The 21,393-nt window shown below is 42.1% G+C and overlaps 1 protein-coding gene across 1 annotated transcript in view; it reads right to left on the minus strand.

Annotated features, from left to right (window-relative positions):
* CUNH14orf80 (chromosome unknown C14orf80 homolog) overlaps positions 1 to 21,393 on the minus strand; it is a 71,572-nt gene that overhangs the window by 46,848 nt on the left and 3,331 nt on the right. The window contains exons 3-4 of the mRNA XM_017815638.1: positions 16,543 to 16,745; positions 3,667 to 3,837 (exon numbers count right to left, since the gene is read on the minus strand). Of these exons, the coding sequence (XP_017671127.1) occupies positions 3,667 to 3,837; positions 16,543 to 16,745 (374 nt within the window). The remainder of the gene's footprint in view (positions 1 to 3,666; positions 3,838 to 16,542; positions 16,746 to 21,393) is intronic.

Here is a 21,393-nt window from a genome sequence, read left to right on the forward strand (position 1 = left end):
CTCCTCTGCATTCTTACCGACAAAACAAAACTCTTATATTTTCCAATCATATTATAACCCTTATTGTTACCTTACCATGGTCTGATAATTCCAATTACGTTGAACTCTTCTTCTATTATCAAGAATTCCATTTAATATCATTTTACTCTTACTAACCTATATGCACAATCAGATATTCACCTACTTAAAAAAAAATTAATCTCTGAAGCTGATTTAACCTTCCACTATTTCAGGATGGAAGATAGCTAAAAATACCCCCAGGAAATCCATCAGTTCTGCACAAACTCACCTGTTACGCTCTTTTTTTTCACATGCTGATCATGGAACAGTGCATTTAACAGACCGCCCAAAAAATGCCAGTCTGAAACTATAGAGTTCCTACCTGCTTTTCTGAAACTATGCAAGGCTTCTTATTCACATTTTTTAAGGCAAAGCTGTAACTCAGAGACTAAATAACAACAGCTGCTCTCTCCCGTGAATTCAAGAGGGATCAAAAACTGAGCAGACAGATATTCCTCTGGCACTTGGCAGAAAGAGGGAGAAACAGAATAGAAGAACCAAGAGGCTTGCCTTCGCACGGTAATTGATCCTTCACGTTTCCATATCATTTGAAGGCATATCAGGTAAATATGTACCGCTGGGAATTTCGAGGGAATTATAATGGTATCACTACATTATACTTTCAAAGCGAGCCAACCTGTCCGCAATGAGAAGCCATTATAATGTTACTCAACAGCTCATACCCTCAGGCTGCAAAATTCCTCAGCAGCAGAGAGGTTAAGATTTCCCAGAGGAAGCCTTCCTACTACAGCAGGACATGTGTGCATCTGTAGGCTTCAACATGCCTTCTGGGAGCTGAAATCACTGAAAAGCAGCTCATCAGAAGAACTAGCAGAGAGGAACAGCCAGTCAGACCACCTAACAAGCAATTTGCAGCACATAACCAGCTGTAGCTCCAGGGAGGCTTCCCTCTTCCGCAGCCTGCTCCGAGTACTGCAGAACTTCACACCATCAACCTTAAGTGGCAAGGGCAGGACGGAGTAGATAGAGGCCCCAGCAATATCCATACTGAAAAAGAGTGGAAGAGCAGTCATCTTCTGAATAAGCACATATTTTCCAACTGTGGTGTTTTTTTCTCAGAAAGCCCCAAATAGAGAACACGGTATTTTAGAGCCCGCGTGAGTCACAGAATGAAATCTGTGTAAGTGTCGCCACTAGTTGGCAAGAATTATAGCTCATGATCAGCAGTAAATAAGACTGTTCCACAGCTGAGATAGATAACCTGGTAAGTTATTAAACAGAGCAAGTAAAAGCCATAATTATCATTTTGTAGAGAAAGCCCTCTGCAAATCTGTCAGCATAATTAAAAAACATAACACTCATTAGCCTTTTGCATACTGTGTTTGTGGTTTATTAGAAAAAAGGAGCAGCTCACATAGAGGTCATATTGGGTCAGCTCAGCCTTCAACACATGCAATAGTTTAAAAGTTTTGAAATTAATGCACCAGTATGAGGAATTTCTCCAGAAAGAGTCATGAAATATCAATTACAGTTTATGCAGCTGTTAAATTGTGCAAGTATGTTATATTTTGTGTTACTGTAAATGTTAACATTAATGTGGCTCTGTAGTGAAGTCCCTTCAAAAGTCCCTTTTACCTTCCAGTTCTCCTGCTTTTAATTCAGACTAAAATATAAATCAGGACGTTGCACTTTATTACAGCACTGAACAGAACTCCCACAGCTGCACACATGTATTTGAGCACACATAATATCAGTGTGGGATCACAGAGGGAGGGAGGTTGGGCTCTGTTCTACCCTCCTCTGTTTACATCCGAGGTGGCAGCCCCTCTACACACTGCAAAACAGCCTAACCACTAGAGTCATCACCAGCACCACTACTGCTTTCAGTTTAGTCCAGTGATGATTGTTGGAGAAGGCAGTAATGGCAGCTTTAGGAAACTGGATGAACAGACAAACAATCTCCTTCCTGCTTATTCTTCCAGATTCTGGAAATCATGGTCCAGGGACCTGGCACCATAACTAACCTGTCTCTTAGGTTTGTCTGACTGTAGCTGTCCTAACTTTCGAAGACGTTTTTCCTTCAGAGATAAAAAATAAGTCCAAGTTTATTTCAAAGTACAGCCTCCCCCAGGAAGGTCATCATCTCCTCATCTCCCCTGTCAACAAGTTTAGCATGTTGCCAATCAGCACCATCTCTTCATTATTTCGGTGTTTGATCTGGACCGTTGAGAGTATCTCTGCTCGTACTTGAGGTCTTAGGTTTGACCTGCTCTTAATTCTTCCTTGGGCTCATTAACTGCAAGCTGAGGCACAGGAGCTGCCTAATGACTTGTTACTGTCAAGTACTACATAAATCAGACAGCTGATGATGGGTTATGGAGGTATTTGCCTCACCTACTATAAAAATCAACATACCCTGCACAGAAGTAGCTTATCAGGGGGAGAAGATGCCAATCATTTCACTTGGGTCTCACCTCTCTCAATAACATCACAGTCTGTAATCACAATGAAAAGCCAAGGACTACACCTGCACTTACAGTGAATTGTTATCTTTTGCTCCCAGGTCAGGGAAGCACATCCGCAGTGGTCAATGCGAAGCAAAAGGTTATTTTAGATGCTGCACACAGAGCACCTGATCTTTCCCCTGGTGCTGTCAATCAGACATCTTCCCTAGCAATCAGTTCACGGAAAGAACAAAATGTAACCTCGTTATAGTTTTCAGCACTGCTCCGTCAGACACAGGATCAAAACCAAGAAGGCACCTTCATTCAAAGGTGAAGATGATCCTGACAACTTTCTGATAAATGTTCTTGGAGAAGAAATTTCCCAAAACTGTTTTTAGTCTCAAAAAAAAGAGGTTTTCTGTGAGGATTCTGGGTACAATAATAACTAACTCCATTTAAGTTATCCAAAGAGATAAGAATGGAAAAAGGTGGCCCAAGGAAAACAATGCTTAATAACTTATAGGACTATCTTCAGAACCAGATTTTTACTTTGTCTCTGCAGTCACCACCACTGTCAACTCTGGGACTGAAGGCTGTTTCCATCCTAAACAGACATAATGCTCCCAGATGTGTGTGATTTCCAGACAGGCATCTAAACATTCATAACCAGAAACAGAAATGGAATCTTAGCAATGCAGAGATTATTACTGATCCCTGATTTAAAACCAGGTTGATTCTGGGTTCTGCTCAGATGTAGCCTAGTACTTTGGAATGGGAAACTGTATTTTATTTTGCTATTACTTTCCATATTTGTGCTCAGTATTTTGAATCCAAGTTTCCAGGGAAGTTAAGAGTTCTGAATCACTACTTCTTGTCTGTGGGACCAGAATGCTTTGTCTTGTTTCTACCAGGCATTTTCTAGAACAATCAGAACAGCCTACGGTTGCAGAAGTGACTAATGTGCAAACCTGCAAAGGACACTTTTATACAATTATAACTTTACAAACATAACTGTACATATTGCATTTTCTCATGGTTCTGCTGCACTGGGGAAAGGTGGAGGTATTTACATTTAGAGTAATTCACTCTTATCTACAGAAAAGGCAGAACTAGCAAACAAGAATAATTTGTACATTTAGCTCCAGCTGACAAGGCTTTTAAATAATAAACAACGTCATAGTGAGTTAGAAGAATCATTTACCTTGTGCAAAAGTTTGCACTGCTCTTGGTGCTGAGCATGCAGACTCTGCCATTGGAACCTCAGCCTCCCATTTAACCACTGAAGGTATCGAACATCCACTCTGTCTTCCAGCCCACATTCAGGTGTTGTTTCAGGTGTAACCTTCTGGATGTTAGGCAGATCATCTTCACACTAAAAGGAGAAAAGAATACAAAAACGTTTTAAATTAGTTTGAACACTTTCAAGTAATTTGGTAGTGAAAAACATACAAGCTATATAGGCTAAAGAGGGGAAAAAAAACCCAACAATGAAGTCAATTTCAGCAGCACAGAGAAATTGTCATCTTTTAGAATACAGGACTGGGAACAGCCTAAACAAGTACAGAAGTATGGAATAAATATCAGCTTCTCAGCTGTGATTTGGTGAGCCGTCTCCTCTCCCATCTTTCATTTTCCATACTCAGGAAGACACAGTGTTCCTGAGACAGCAAGCATGTTCTTTACCCAGATGGGAAAAATCACATTTGACTAGATTCTAATATGTCAGAGAACAGATTTAGCTCCTCCAGTGTCTTCCTGAGACCCTATTTTGTAAATCAATGACTTATATAAGGACAAAATCATGGGCCTGTGCTTACCCAGCTATTTTCTTTTCTCCATCTAGCATTTCCCATCTGGCAGGATAGAGGAAAAGAAAAAACGATGCAGCTGGCAATGGCCACAGAGGCACTCCCGGCTACAGTTTTATTGCCTGTCTTGCTTGTCTTGCCTTTCTCTAGAGTAATTTGGAAGGAAGAAGGGTGTCTCAGTTTAACGAGACAGAAGTGTTTGCTAAGGAGGGCAAGTTATGAAGAAGACCGAGCTCCTCCCCCTAAGTAATTATAAATCTGAAATTGAGAGAAGCTGTAACAATATCCACCCCAAATTTTTTCATATCAATGCACTATATCAAATTAAACCCTTCCAACCATATAAATACATACATTACCCCAACTATACACATATTACAAATATTTACATACAAATATAGGCACAGTGTTATGCGCAGTTCACCCAAAGATAAGGTCCCCTTGGGGTATACATCATGTTTCTCCATCTTACTGCATTATCCACCAAGTGCAGCCTGGTCCTTGAGCAAAAACAATCCCACAAATGGGTTTGCCTTTGCTTGAGACAGGGTTAATCCAAACTGTTTTACCTAACATACCTCTCAGGTGTATTACAGGAACTTCATCTATGGTGTGAAGGGACTCTGACTGGGCAGGGCCGGCTCGACTGACAGAGCCTCTAGTGTTGACTAACCACGTAGCCTTTGCTAGGTGCTGATCCCAGTGCTTGAAAGTTCCTCCACCCAACGCCTTCAAGGTGGTTTTCAACAGTCCATTATACTGTTCAGCCTTCCCTGCAGCTGCTGCATGGTATGGGATGTGGCACACCCACTCGATGCCATGCTCCTTCACCCAGGTGGTAACGAAGCTGTTCTTGAAACGGGTCCCATTATCTGACTCAATCCTCTCTGGGGTGCCATGTCGCCACAGAACTTGCTTTTTCAAGGCCCAGGATGGTATTTCGGGCAGTGGCGTGGGGCACCTGATGCGTCTCCAGCCATCCTGTGGTGGCTTCCACCACAGCGAGCACAGAACGCTTACCTTGGCGAGTTCGTGGCAGCGTGATGTAATCAACTTGACAGGCCTCCCCATATCTATACTTACTCCAACATCCACCATACCACAGGGGCTTCACTCTCTTAGCCTGTTTAATGGCAGCGCAGGTCTCACAGTCATGGATAACCTGAGCAATAGTGTCCATGGTTAAATCCGCCCCTCGGTCTCGCACCCATCTATAGGTGGCATCTCTGCCCTGATGGTCTGAGGCACCATGGGCCCATTGAGCTAGGAACAACTCTCTCTTGTGCTGCCAATCCAGATCCACCTGTGACACCTCAACTCATGCAGCTCGCTCTGCCTGTTCATTGTTGCGATGCTCCTCATTGGCTCAGTTTTTGGGCACGTGGGCATCTACCTGGCAGACTCTCACAATCAGCTTCTCTGCCCAGGTGGCAATGTCTTGCCACATACTGGCAGCCCAGATGGGTTTCTCTCTGTGTTTCCAACTGGCCTTCTTCCATCTATCCAACCACCCCCACAGAGCATTGGCCACCATCCATGAGTCAGTGCAGACGTAAAGTCTTGGCCACTTCTCTCATTCAGCGATGTCCAGGGCCAGCTGGACAGCTTTGAGCTCTGCAAATTGACTCGATCCACCTTCCCCTTCAGCAGCTTCTGCAATTTGTCATGTGGGGCTCCATACAGCTGCTCTCCATTTTTGGTTCGTCCCTACAATGCGACAGGAACCATCAGCGAAAAGGGTGTGGCGTGTTTCTCCCTCTGGCAGTTGACTGTATGATGGAGCTTCCTCAGCCTGTACCACCGGCTCTTCTTCCTCTTCATCTGCTAGACTGAAGTGCTCACCTTAAGGGCAATTTGTGATGATTTCGAGGATCCCAGGGCGATTCAGGTTTCCGATTCAGGCGTGCTGTGTGATCAGAGCAATCAACTTGCTCCATGTAGCATCCTTCCAGCTCAACATTGGTAGTCAAGGCACCAGGAGGAGTTGTGATTCTGTGCCAATCACCTCTGAGGCAGCTTGCACTCCTCCATAAGCTGCTAGGATCTCCTTCTCTGTTGGGGTGTAGTTGGCCTCAGATCCTCCGTAGCTTTGGCTCCAGAATCCAAGTGGGCGGCCTCGGGTCTCGCCAGGCACCTTTTGTCAGAGTCTTCAGGAAGGACCATTATCCTCAGCTGCAGAATAGAGTACGTTCTTCACATCTAGCCCAAGGGCTACAGCGTGGGCAATCTCCTCCCTGATCTGTTCAAATGCTTGCTGCTGTTCAGGGCCCCAATGGAAATCATTCTTCTTACAGGTTACCAGATAGAGAGGGCTTACTATCTGACTGTACTCGGGGATGTGCATCCTCCAGACACCTACTGGCACCCAGGAAGGCTTGAGTTTCCTTCTTGCTGGTCAGTGGGGCCATCGCTGTGATCCTGTCGATGACTTCCGTCAGGATCTGACGACGCCTATCTTGCCACTTCACCCCCAGGAACTGGATCTCTCAGGTAGGTCCCTTGACCTTACTTTTCTTTATAGTGAAACTGGCTCTCAGAAGAATCTGGATAATTTCCTTTCCTTTCTCAAAAACCTCCTCTGCTGTGTCCCCCCATATGATGATGTCATCAATATACTGCAGATGTTCTGGAGCCTCACCCTTCTCTAGTGCAGCCTGGATCAGTCTGTGGCAGATGGTGGCACTGTGTTTCCACCCCCGGGGCAATCCGTTCCAGGTGTACTGCAACCCCTCCAGGTGAAAGAGAACTGCAGCCTACACTATAACAAAGGGAGAAGCAAAGAGTTTCCATTTGTTCATCTTGTCCCGCTTTCCTTCTGCTGCAGATAAAAAACCCAACAACAACCAACACCTTCATCTACTGGATGAAATTTCTGCTTGGCCAACAGCATAAAGCAACACATTTCTATCATATCTCTTTCCCAAGGAACATAGGGGGAATTCCACCTCCCCCAGCCTCTTGCACAAAGAGATCATTCACATGTACAAACAGATCCCTCCATTTTCAGCTGACTCCTGCAGATTGCAAATTAAAAGGGGAAGAAGACATGGGCAGTTTTACTTCTGATGCTTGTAACACCATTTAAAGTAAGGCTGTCAGTTTCATACAGTCTACAGAAATCACACACAATAAACACAACCCATAATTCCAAATTTTTTTACTACAACATATCACAAGAAATAACACAGAACTGCAAAGACCTGGTTATTCAGAACAGGTATCTGATAGGTAAGGATCCGCCTCCCAGTTCTTGGACCCTCAAGACATTTCTTTTAAGTGGAAATTTAAAAAGCCTACTTGAAATATGACTGTTTTCAAGAAAACACTTAAGCACATATTTGGACCCACAGACCTTGATGGTATTTAAACATATGTGCTTCCCTGCTTCACAGATTTCCACATTCAATAACATCTTAAAAAGTTCCAGTTGGCAGGCAAAGCTGGAATGTAATTTAGGATCCAAATTGGAAGTAACAATGGAAACTGTAAAATTAAGAGAGTTTAATCTTGCTTTAAATGCACATTTCAACAGAAGTGTGTCTATAACCACGATCAAATAACCCCCTAACACTTCTTTTAACCTACATATCACCAGTTGACAGAGTCTCTAATACAACGAGTGTTCCTATTATTTATAAGCACAAAAATGCTGTTCTGGTCACATAACAAAATGTATCAATGTTACAGGTTTTTTCCCTTTGCTCTGTAGCTCAGATAAACACAGGCTATAAATCACAGAGGTGCAGGGTTGGTAAAGGGCTTTTCCTTTTAAAGGCACAGATTCATCTTTAACAACAACAAAAAAAAGACAGTATCCCCTTTGTGCCAACTGCAGCATCCTTCTTTTTCCTCTGTTCCTTCAGCTCCTGAACCAAGGCACTGTGTCCTTGGGCACTGCAGTCCTAGCCAAGTACCTCCGTGGTTCAGACTGTTTTGCCCCAACCAGGAGACTATGAAACCATAGAGCTTTGACTACCAAGTTGCCCATAAACATCATAAACCAAGCAACTGGATATTAGCCTCTACAACAGAGAAAACACATGTGTAAAGAACATTAAAAAAACCTCACATAAGCAGCCAGAAAGCCACAAGGCCAAAGACAGACTTGGGAATCCCAGATTAAAATCTGCATTTTCCATAATTTACAGTTCTGCTCCAACTTCCCTGTTAAGAGGTTTCAGAACAGCCCAAATACTGCTCTCCTGGGGACTGATCTCAGAAAGGAATGGCATTAGACTGAATTGCTTTGGCAGTACAGTGACAAACACCATGCAGAGCTAATTTTATTGTAGCAACCTGCCTTATTAATATTAAAATTAGGAAGCCAGCCAATGCATTTTTAACAGGATCTCTCCATTATTTATTCCACAAACTGCACAAAAAAAATAATTTTGCTATGAAATACTTAGCCTGGCATAAAGTAAACAAGGTAAAAAAAAAAAAAGTCTTACATATTATATTGTGACCCCAATTTCTAGTCCCATCTTTACAAACTAAGTCTATTTATTGCTCTTCCAGTGGGAGAAAAATCACTAAAATACCAGACTAATCTAGGGCCTTTGCTTCAAATACCACTGTGAATTTATCTAATCTATGCAGCAATACAGGTACACACCTACCTTCACTTCTGAGATACAAAAGTGCATCTTTTTTAGTCCAGTATATAAAGAGAGCAGCCAAGGCAACTACCCAGACACCTTGATGGCTTTCCCACACTTGGAACACTCCACACCAGTTCTGGAAGAGATCATTTTATAGCCACTTACCAGAGAATTGTTTTGCTTGCAAATTGTTTGCTGCAATTAATGTTTCTCTTTGATTTCATTTCAGAGAAGGCATCCAGCTACAGAATGGTGCACAGGCTTGCAATACAAAATCCATACCAACACATATCCATATTCTCATCACCATGTCAAGTCTATTCCCATCAGACTGGTGATATCCAAACTAGTCTTGTCAAACTGGACAATCTGGACCTGCCAAAGCACCTGTGATTAGTGTAACTTAAGCAGAAGTCAGAATGTACCCCCTCAATTCCACTGTAACTCACCCCAAATGAGCTTTCTATCCTAAAAGCTCAAAGTACTGCTGTTAAATTTCAATATCCATTTATTGGTAAGGCTCAGAAAAGCAAGCACAAGCCTGATAGAAGTGACAAATATATATTTACATAAACTCCTTCAAGCCAATTCCTGAACTGTCACCCTGCCCACACTTCACCAGAACCAGCTCTTGTGTGGTAAAAGATCAGGCAAATAAACAGTGAAGCCGATAACAAATACACACTCCAGGACACCATCCATCACCATCCCAACTAACGTAGCTCACAAACTACAAAACCTATCCCAAGCTTATAGACACATCTCTGGCTTTGTCAGAGCTAAACACGGTTTATGTCCTAAAATCATATATTTAAAATTTTTTTGCAAGGCAGACTAGAAGTCAGTCTCCAACGCCACATGAGTTTTCCCCTAAGCGTTCCTCCCCAGGCTATTTCAAGTCAAATTGTTATGAAAAAAGGTGCCAGATAATACTCAAAACGTGTCAGACTTGTGCTTATACAATGCAGCAAGTGCAAAAAAAGGCCAACACTGCCAAAGTCCTCATAGCAGAATTGTTCTGAGCAGATAAGTCAGATTCACAAAACACACTGAACTGAAAAAAGCCATCAGATATAAAAGTATTTAGAGGAAAAGAATAAGGGGTGGGAGAAAGGAGGGTGTGAAAATAGACATGGTGATATATCAATTTTCATCTACATTCCATACATCTGAGCAAACAATTTGCATGCAACGTGCTTAGAGTGAAATTAAAGATTACCAAGTCCCAACTTTTATAGCAGAAATGAAGCTTTTCTTTTCAGTTTGAAATATAAAGCAATGCCATGTTACCAGAAATCAGAGAACAGGTCTACCAACAGTGGATGGAGATAAATTAAACAAGCACTTCATCATATAGTTTATAAAAGAACAATGCAAGCATCAGTGTGTTTACAGACATGTGAGAAGGGAGCATTTTTCGCACTGCTTACTCCATTTGAGGATTTCAGTGATCTGATATGGAGTTGCTCTGTTCATACACTTTGAATTAAACAAAATCCAAATACTGTTTTAATGTAAAATTCCTTGCAGAGTCAGGGGCGACCTTATAATATGTCACAAGCAATGCTGTAGAGGTAACCTCTGTCGTGCAACTTCATCACCCTTTTACACTTTCTGTACTATTCCTACTGATATGGGAATCTTTAACACTTATAAATTTTTACCTTAATAAATTTACTATGCCCTGTCCATGCAATGGAAAAGGCCTGTGCTGCCTGCACTGCTGTAAAACAAGGCTATGGCAGGGCTGGAGATGCTCTTTTCTAACTACAAGCTGCCCCCTGTCGGTATAGGACAGGCCCCAGCCGCCTCCAGCTCATCCCCGGAGACTTGTGGCTTTTCCCTGGACATCTAAATCCCTCCAAGGATCAGCTCTCCGCTTCCACATTTGAACAGCCAGCAAACAAACTGCTGCTTACTTTACCCATGGAGAAGCAAGCCTGCAGAAACACGGATAAGACATTCAACCCACGGAGATCTGCACTAGGTCCTGCGCTGACTTCCTGACATTAATCCTTGAGCAGAGCAAAACAGAGCAACTGCCAGCTGAAACCTCCAATGCACATTCCCAGCCCCCTCCTCACCTGCAGCGGAGCTACTCTGGGTCTAGACAGAAAATATTCACTCAGTTACCACTCAACTACACTAAGCACACAGCCTGGCATCACAAAGGTGCATATTTAGATCCTCATTGCAGGGCTCAGGAAAGGCAAAGCAACCACATAAATCAAGCCAATAAAGCCCTCCTGCAGTTTTTACTGAGCGCTCGCTCCAAACCGCTCATAATTCAGACAATGGTTTTGATGTGACATAACATATGTTAAGTTCTGTAATTACACATCTTTAAATGGAGCATAATTTTTTTTAAAAAATTAAACACCATAGCCAGAAATAACAGTATCAGACATGCTTTCTTAATTAATACAGTCATATATCTATCTGCAGGAGGGGGAAAATGTGAAAAGGAGCAATCTGAACAGATGAATGCAAAAGGGAAAGCACTATTCTCATTAATAGCACCATAAACAACACTAATTGGATTTTCTCCTAGACAAGGTAGGATCCAGATTAAATTTATGCATGGGAAGATAGATGGTGTAAAAATCCACTCCTACATGATGCACGTACCAATTAAATCTCCAGATACTTGCACAGAAGGGTAAGTTTTCCACAAACATAAGAGCTCTAGAAGTTATGCTTAATAGTGTACTCAGCAATTAACCAAAAAAGTGAAATCCTGTGTTTCCGCAAGGCCTTTTAGCTTTCGAATTTCCCTGTCTTTTGTAAAAATTACTACTTACAACAGCACTCCCAAGAGCTTACTCTTGGCAAAGAGTGAAAAAGAGAAGGTGCTGAGGGAAGACAGAAAATGTGAACACAGCTTTTACCAATGCCTGCCTTGTTCAAACAAGACTGTCTGGCAGTAGCCACAGGCCTCAGGCATTAGAGCAAGTCAGCCCTTTATCCCGTCCCTCCTCACTCATTTGGGAGGTTATTTAAGAGCTCTGCAATACAGCAAAAGCACTGTGCCTTCAAAAGAGCGTGGCAGCACTGCCTAATCTTTGGAGCTGCAAGGTTTTAAAAGAACATGAAAATCCCAGTGCTCACTGCATTAAGTATTCAGACAAAACATGGAAACTAAATATACTAAGACAAACACACGACAGGGTAGATCTTAACTCGGAGAGCACTAAAGGGCTCAAGAAATGCAACACAGATAATGGCTTGTACTGCATTTCCTCTGCCTGCAGCTGCAGCCCTGTTTGCCCATGTGCATTTGCTCCACTGTGGGAAGCTGCAGGGCAGGGGTAGCCCACGGAGAGAGGTAGATGCAGCACTCTGCATCAGCAGCACACCTGGAGCCAGAGGCCAACAGGGGAAACAGTACCTGCCCTCCAGGAGAGGAGAGGCAGAGCTCTGCCATGTGTAGGAGCCCTTCCATGCCCCTCTTTGCACAGTCCTTCTGTTCTCCTGAGGAAAATGTGCTTTATTTCAAAGGATCCTCCAATGTGAGTTAAACCCAGATCACTTACAGTGTGACAGCAAACGCAGAGGATGTTTGCATTTAAATTAAAAGGCTCCAAGGATAATCAGAAGGTACCAAAGGTACTGGCTGCTCCCCGTCACTGGAGGGCAGGAGAGGCACTGAAACTTGTTATAATCCCTCTGTTTCCCCAACAGCCAAGGAAGGAGCTCCCTACACTGGATTTCGGCAGAGTACCAATTTGGCCACACTAAATTCTATTAGCACACCAGTCCTCATCTTCTTCTCCCACAGCTCAAGTGACTCCAGTGCCTGTCAGCAAACCCCATCCAGAACATATCAGCTGTAATGTCAAGTTCAAGACATTTTGCATTTATTTGAAATTCAGACATTCTCAAAGAGGCAGCAGAGTCAATAAATTATAAGCTTTTCTGATCATTTCAGACTCATCTGCTAGAGCATTTTACTTTGACATTCTGCCTGGGGAAAAAAAAAATCCACCTCTTAATCGTGTATTCACTGTGTCAAGCAAAATGTTGGTAACTACACCTTTTCCAGCACAGCACAGGAAATTGTTTTTCATTGGGAATAAGGTTCCATGACTAGTTCAAAGCATGAAATTAAAGGAAAAAAAAAAAAGATAAGAAGGAATAGCATGTTCATATGCACACACAGAATGACAGGGAGACAATTTCAGCTATCATTTGTAACTTGTGCTTTAACACACACACAAAAAAAGTGTATTTCAAGAGTCCAAACTGAAATGTGCTCCAGTTCTTGTATGGTAAAAATATATTCCTAATTTAATCACCTCTTCCACAAAATATTTTTAAGCCTACAGGCAATGTCAGTAACTAAAGACAAAAATTAACACTTCAGAGTTTGTTACCTATACAGTAAGTGACTTTAAAAAGTAAAAAAGGCAGACAATCAAAGCTTAAGCATTTTCCTCCCTTAGTTTCAGACAGAAGCCTCTACAGTAGGGGTAGCAGTGCAAATCAGGAGTGCTAGAACAGACCTGTCAGCCACACTGAAGTGAGGAAAATTCTGCAGGAGAAACTTTACAGATCCTACACCCTTTGTTCAGGTTTATAGACGGCTTTTAAAAAAAGTGTTCCTTAGAAGCTACTGAATCCAGCAACAATAATAGCAAAAAAAGGGCAAAAGCATAAATGGTGAGAGTTATTAGGAAGACAGAAGGACAAAGAGAACCAAAGCATAGGGAATAAGGGAGGGAAATCAAAAAATGAAAGCTGACAGACTAAAATAGCCCATAAAGATCTGGAAAGTAATTATGCTTCTGAGTCAGAATCAATAAGGTTAATAAAATTCCCTCCTCCATTCTCACTGGAATAGGTGAAGAGGTGGAAAAAAACCAGAAAATTTATTTTTTTCTGAAACTAGTGCCAACAGCTTCCTGGTTTCCTGCTGGGGGGAACATCAAGCTTGACTGTTATGTTAACACTTTCCTCTAATAACTTGGTTTATGGAACAGCAGTGACTGTCAAGATTTCTGTAAACAATACCAGTACAGGCAGTATTCCTCCCTGGAAACAGAAGGAATACATGCTCATGGAGTACTGCTATTACCTGCACAAACCATCACAGATTTGGAGAAAACTGGGATGGTATTACTAAAATTTAAAAAGCCGGGTAAAAAAAAATTTAGTCAAATACCAAATGTGCTAAAAAGGCAAGTTTATATCAATTATCTGCTTCTCAAAGAGAGAGAATGAGAACTCCCCAGGTGTGCCTTACAAGTTCAGTGAAGGAGAGTGTTTCCCATCCAGGTTTTCATGTGTCTTATATACTAGGATTTTATATGTGTAAACAGGAATCAATGAATGGCACTCGACAATAATCTGCCTGTACATGATCATCAAAGCAAAAAAAGACATTAAAACTGACACCAGAACAGTGCATATCTGAGATGGAAATTCACAAGGGGTGTAAAAAGCCTTTGAAAGCCACTTCCGTCACTTAATTGCCCAGTGCTTTAAAGAAATAACAAGTGAGAATTCCCAAGTAGACACTTCAGTAAATCGATGTGAGCCTCCAATTCAGACTGTACTTAAGTCTTTATAGATCTAATAAGAGTTAGTGATTACTTCTTTTAAAGTGTTGGCCAATGCAAGGTTTGAACTTTCACCTACTGTCTCTGGAGTCACCAACCTGCTGACAGATCAGCACAGTAAATACAGAGAACAGACCTGCGCTACAGCAGCCAGGAACTAGTGTTTGAGATGCACCGATTCCTTCCTTCCTCCCTCTCTTATTCCTCCTGCACAGCAGCACGGGTTCCAGTTTGTTCTTTTAACTGTCTCCCCCACAGTTTATAAACTTCCCATTCTGGAAGAGAGCCATGGGGTGGAAGGCTAGAGAAGGCTTCTTCAGTCCTGCTCATCAGGGCATCCTGCTGCAGGCATCAGTATCCCGGCTCAGGACGAACTGCAGCACTGCCCTTCCAAAAAATACAAGCTGGAGGCCACGAGCCAAGGTGCCCTGAAGGACTTTCTTATCTAACTTCAAAAGCAGCCAACCCACATAATCATCCTAGGCTACTAACCATACCTGTCCTTACCAACAACTACCTCAAGATGATATTTATTACATTAGCCACACAAAGCACCACCTCTTACCACCTTTCATCACATTTTCACCAACGTTGAGTTTTTAATTTCAAGAATCACTTGGCTTTTGATTCTGAAGATGTAAGCGCACGTAAAAGTAAGCTTTTGGAAACCTTCCCCAGCTCAGGATCTAAAGATTATGAGTTCCATGCACCAGCTGAGCTCCATGTCCATCATGTGTCATGAACACCCCTGTCCCTCTATGAATGACTGGCCTGAAATCCTTCAGAGCTGATGGAAGTGTTCAGCTTGCAGGGAAAGAAAACAGTGTTGCTAAGGAACTGCAAAGGGAAAAAAAAAAAAGGCCAGAAAGTGGTAATCTGAAATGAAATGAATTAATTTCAATGGCCCTTGATATGTTGGGTATTTGGCATATTATCAGCAATTTAGCAGGCTGCAGGCTTTGTTTCAAATTTAGGCTGAAAGAATACTCAGAACATGACTGCATCCTTAATTTAGGGATTAGCTGCATTTTCTCTTCTAATACAACAGACCCTGTTCACTTTTGGGGATTTCAGACAAAATTTTAAAAGCAAACCACATGAATATCAGTTTGAACCACAGCTATGCCCACAGTCACTGAGACTCCATTTTTTCAGATGAGGATAAGGGGTAAGGATTTACCTCAAATTTATTCTCACTAGCAGACTAACCGATGTACTTTGCCAGCAAGTACTGGCTTTCATGCTTTGCTCATTTTGGCAGAGATCTTAGCAATGCACAGAACCAAATACTATTTCCTGGATTTTTGTTTTGCAACGTTTTCATTTCAGGAAAATATTTTCCAGTTTTCATAATCATTAAAGAGACCCCATGCAGTGGAAGATTTTTCAGGCCATTGCTCAGCTGAGAATTTCACTTCAGTTGTTTTAAAGAGCATTTCCTTTTCTTTCTCTCTTTTTTTATCAAGTATATATATATATATTGCAGCTAAAGCAGACACACAGCGATCCTTAGCTTACTTCAGAGCAGACTTTCTATGTACTAACATCTTTTTATTGATGAAAACAACAACATACCCTGCTGTGTTCTCACAGAGGTTACAAGGTCATAAGGTACCTCCAGAGCAGCAGCTGCCATTTGAGACTGATGGGTTTTTTTAAAGTATTATTTGCCTTACCCTTACTTGCTCTACCCAATGGCAACACACCCAGCATTCACTGCTAACCTGTTTGCCTGCACTGCAGAACCACTCAAGACACAGGCTGGAAGCTCAGAACTCAGAAGCAGAGACTGAAGACATTCACCTACTTGCACTCCTCCACTGTGGTCTCACCTATACTGGAAATAGAAATCAGGGAATTCAGGCAGGGATGGGAGTCTGAGAATGAGAAGGAACCCAGATGACCTGCAGAACACAGAAATCTTAGAGAAGGGAAAGAAAACAGTTTCCAGATGCTGGCCCCTGTAAGTTTTTTTTTTTTAAAGCTGGATTAAGACATTTGTTTGCCAAGGTAGCAAGATACCGCCCATTACACACTAGTGATAACACAGCTGCTGTCACAGAACGTTACTTATGGACAGGATAAGGTGAAAGGACACAAATGTGCTCACCGTGCACACAGAGGTTTCATCCCCGGTCCTCACTCTGTTCCGAGCCAAAAGCTGCTCCAGGAGGCCAAGTCTGTGCAGCATCCAGGAAAACGCCAGCAGGAGCTCCCGACTGCCCGCTGAGCCGTCGGCAGGGAGCTGATAGAGCTCCGGCCTGTCATAGCCATGGTACCACAACGCTGACTTTACAAACCCGATTTGGTTATCTGAAAAGAAGAAAACAACTGAGAATAACACACCGTACTACTCACTGCATTTATCCATTCAGTTCCAGAAACTGCTGCCTCCTCTGAGAGCAAGATTTTTAATCAAGCCTCAGATTACCGGAAGTCTGTGGAGACTACAGTCTTTATCAACAACTGGCAAAGGGTAAAAGCCCTCTTTAAGCTGCCCCATTCTGATCTACAGGAACTACTGCCAAGGGAATAGAAGAAATTCAAAGTTGAGGTCAAGGCCAGCAATGGCCTCTTGGAGATTAACAAAGGGAAAAAAGGTAACTAGCCATCCCCACTACAACAGGACTCCAATTCACCTATTCATTTTTTATGAGCTACCAAGCATGCTATGAATTAGTAAACACTCTGAATCACTTTGCTCCTGAATGAAACTGGAATTTAGAGATAGGGGTTTCACAGCCTGCTGCAAATCTCTGAGCTCCAGTGAGCAGGCAGATATACAGCAGCACACCACATGCGCTATTAAATCCTTAGGAATGCTCTGATCCATATTCCTTCACACCAGCAAATGTTACCTGACAGCTAAAAGACAGGCACTACAGAACTGTAAAATACTGAGCAAAAAAAGAGAGAAAGTTACTATTAAAAAAGGTTCTGCCCAGTAAACCCCAGTTCTGTGCTAATGCAAGGTTAGAATAAAGAACATAATTAGGGGGCACAATGACAAACAACACATACTGGCTAGGAATTAAGAGCTGTAAAAGGAAATCCTGCTCAAAATGTTTCTGGAGTTCTCCAAAGGCAAAAAGAAGTGATTAAGGAAGATTCAACCAATGCAGGACATTTAGACTTCCTAGTGGAATTCAACTAGCACAAAGAAACTAAGGCAACTGTGGCGGAGGGAGAGGAAAGGCCCTTAAATCAATGACAAGTGCCCAGCGGACAAGAACCAGAGGGCAGGAACAAATAGTGGTTTCACATACTCTGTGCTAAACAGCTGCTGTTCAAACAACTCAAAATGACACTCAGACATGTGACAGTGACAGAAAGCTTGGTGCTGATGTGACATTAGTAGTCAAGAATGCAGATCGTTAAGAGCTTCAGAGCCTAATGAGGCCAAGCTTTAAAATGATAGATAAAAGTATTTTTAGAAAAAATGAAAAACGATGTGCCCAAGGAAAGAAATGTTCCTAATTTTACTGACATAAGAATGGGCTTGGAGCTGATCACTGGACTCAGGAACACAATCTTAGGTGATAAGATTTTTAATAACAATATCACAGTTGTTTCTTATATGCATCCAAAAGCAAACTCAACGTGAGAAACACAGAAAGGACACTAAACAGAACACAAGGAACAACATATCATCATTGCCTATACTCATTGTGACCCTTATTTCTTTGGTCCCATAAAGGCTACAGAAGATTTAGAAAGAAACAAAGAGAAAGGACAGGTACAATCACAAGTACAGCTGCATTGTAAGAACTGATGAAGTAGACTAAGATGATGATTGAGACCGGATATGACAAAACTCTTCAAAACGATGGGGGTGCTGTGGAATGGATGAAGAGGGGATAATTTGCTTGCATAATATGCAATACGAGAACTGCAAGCCACCAAAGCTAGCAAGCATGTGAGCCAAAGCAAGTTAAAGAGAAGCTCTTCACACATACATCAAAGCTCTGAAATTTCTGGCCATGGAACACTGTGGACTCTTAAGAGTCACATAGGCTCAAGGAGGAACTGGATTTACAGAACAGGAGTTCATGGAAGCTTATGAAACACAAATATAACCTCTCTGAATTGGGAAGTCGAAGATGTAAGAGATTAGAGACTGAAAAAATACCCCCACCCTGAAAGTATCCTTCTATATTTGCTCTCTCCTGTCCCCAAGGCATTCACTTTTGACAGCTGTCACAGCTGGGTGGAGCTAGAGGAATCTACAGTTTGATGCAGTTTAGGCATTCTTACAAAGCAAGGAAGAAAGCTGCTCCCCTTTTCCAGTGTAATGCTTCACTATCTCCACAGCCTTTCATATAAAACACACACACACAAAAATAACAGGAAGTACAAACCTTGCACAATCAAGAATTGTCACTGCTGTCCTTAATTAACACACCAATTCATCACACTACGTACTCATTTGCCTGGTCCTTGACATTTGTGTTAAAAGTGTCCCTTAGCACTGACACATATTGTTTGCATCTGGCATCACCTGCTGAAGCTCAAAAACCACATAATGACCAGCTTCAAAACACAAAACAAGAAAAAAAATCATGTTGCGCTCAAAAGGAATTTCATTAATTACAAGAGACTCCCACAGTGAAGAGAGGTTGATTTAACTGGATTTGCAAAATGCTAAAGGAGTCTTACCCACCAGGAGTAATACACAGCCAACACACAGGGAGGACCTACAAGCAGACCTATGCCAGTAACCCTACAGGAGCAGCACATTGTCACAGCTCTGCTGAGACTGGGAGGAGCTGGAGACATAATAAGCAAACAAGCCCTTTGTGCCTCGAAAACCCAGAGGAAGGTATATTGTTTGACTGTTTGACCAACTTTAGGATTTAGGGAAACAAAAGTGCAGATCCCTAAGGAGATGCCTCCTTCCAGAGTGTTCCTCAGTCCAAATACACAGCTGAAAATGTTACCAGATTACTGCACATATTCAGCAGCAGGACCAGAAATATGTGATTGACCACGTGAAAGCTACAAATGAACTCCTGACAAAGACATTAACCATGACTGAAGAAAAAAAACAAGATCAGGAGCATTATTAAGCAGGTGACACGACGGCACAGAGCTACTAATTTTTTGCAGGGCTAATGTTTTGCACAGTAGAGCTCCTGCAGAGACAGATGGCAGTTTTAAACCTAGCTTGTTTCTGCATTACAGACACAAAAAGGAAACCTAAACACCTAAATCACTGCTCTTTCTGCAGAGCCTGCGAATGAAAAAAGCAGCTTCTCTTCACAATGTTAGGGTGGCAGAAATGTCTGTGCTTGCTAAGCATCTTGCTGTAGATAAGCACTCCAATCCCTCATGCACAAGAGGAGGACTCTGATATTAGAGATTTTACTTTGATCACTCTTGAACATTCTCACATGAGCAGGGTTTTCAGGCTGTCCTTTCCTTTTCTTTGTGCATCTGTCAAGAAAGGAACTGCCATAACAGGTAAAAGTAGAAATATTCCAAAAGGAAGGAAGATCAATACATGCTTTCCTCCCTTTTCAAAGCAAACAAGCATCACATGCTGCCATCTGCAGGTTCAAGGAGCTCCTCAAAAAAATCACATATCAAAGCGGAGGAAAGGACAGCAAGCCAGGTGGTTCTTTCCTTTATCATTATCTCCCTGCTCTGATATACAACTCAGAACAGATCCACCAAGGCAATTCACCACCTGAATTTCTGTGTTGTTCTGGTCCTTTACCTACCCATGTTTCACCTCTCTCCCTGCAACACGTTGCCCTCACAGGAGAGGGTACAGATCAGTGTAAGCATCAGGCAGGAGTTGCAGGTGAGTGGTCAAAGCATTGATGTGAAACTGGGGCTCAAAGAGCCTTTCCATGATCTTAGAGAAGTCACTTAGTTTTTCTCATCTCTACAGTGCTCTACCTAAAAAGCAACAGTGCTCAGATATATGGCAGTAAAGGTTATACAAGCACCCAGAGGACCAAGATGGATTCCTCCACAACACAAAGCTGAGAGGAAAAACCACCACTCAGACAGCAGATAACACGAATCACTCAAACACCTCCTCTTTGACAACATCTGATGGCATTTCATTAGCATTAGGCAATTTATAGAGAAAGACCCAACATGGGCCTTCCAACTAATCCACTTCTTCACACATATTATTTATAAAAGTATGTTCAGCAAGTAAAATCAAGCTGGGGATTGTCCTCAGGATTCAACTCTCTTAAAACTATACTCAAGCTGTGCTCTTCCGCTTTAAGAATCCTGACAAATATTTTCAGAGAATTACAAGATGATATTCAAATAAGAGATATGCCTGGCAGGCTAAAATGGAAAAGAACTATAAACCAAGTATAAGAACAGACACACATACATTACCTCATTCACTCAGCCAAGAAACACCTACATAGGTAGTGGTATTACGGGAAAATATTGCTTCAGAGCAACATTTTCTGCTTCGTTTGTCAAACAAACAAAAATATACTGCAGCTCCAGACCTCTTTCCCATACTATAAAAACTGAATAGCCATTCCATAAAAGAAATGTTTCCTCCAAGTATCTACATGTATATTGCACTGGTACCTGGTGTGGCTGTCAGGTTGTTAACCAAGTTCATTGACTCTCAGCCTGAAGCATGACAAGCAGCATGAAACCATTAATCATGACTTCATCAGTAAGGTTATGCCCAGAGTATTTTCACAGCTTACTCTAACTCATACTGCACTGACAAGAGACCAACTATTACAACATATTTAAGGGGCTGGAGTGTACTAATGGCTTCCCACCAAAGTCTACAGTAAGTGCTTTTCACTGTGTGAAGAAAAAATTCTTCCAAAAGGAGAAACCAAGAGCCATGTGCAGAATTTCATAACCACCGACTGGCAGGCTTCAGTGGGGTTGCTGGTTTCTTTTTTGCAAGAACACAATAGTTCCTATATTTTAATACTACAGACTGTGTGGGCTTTTTTAGATACGATTT

The sequence above is a fragment of the Lepidothrix coronata genome, unplaced genomic scaffold, assembly GCF_001604755.1.
Source record: "Lepidothrix coronata isolate B3197 unplaced genomic scaffold, Lepidothrix_coronata-1.0 Scaffold52, whole genome shotgun sequence".
Lineage (NCBI taxonomy): Eukaryota > Metazoa > Chordata > Aves > Passeriformes > Pipridae > Lepidothrix > Lepidothrix coronata.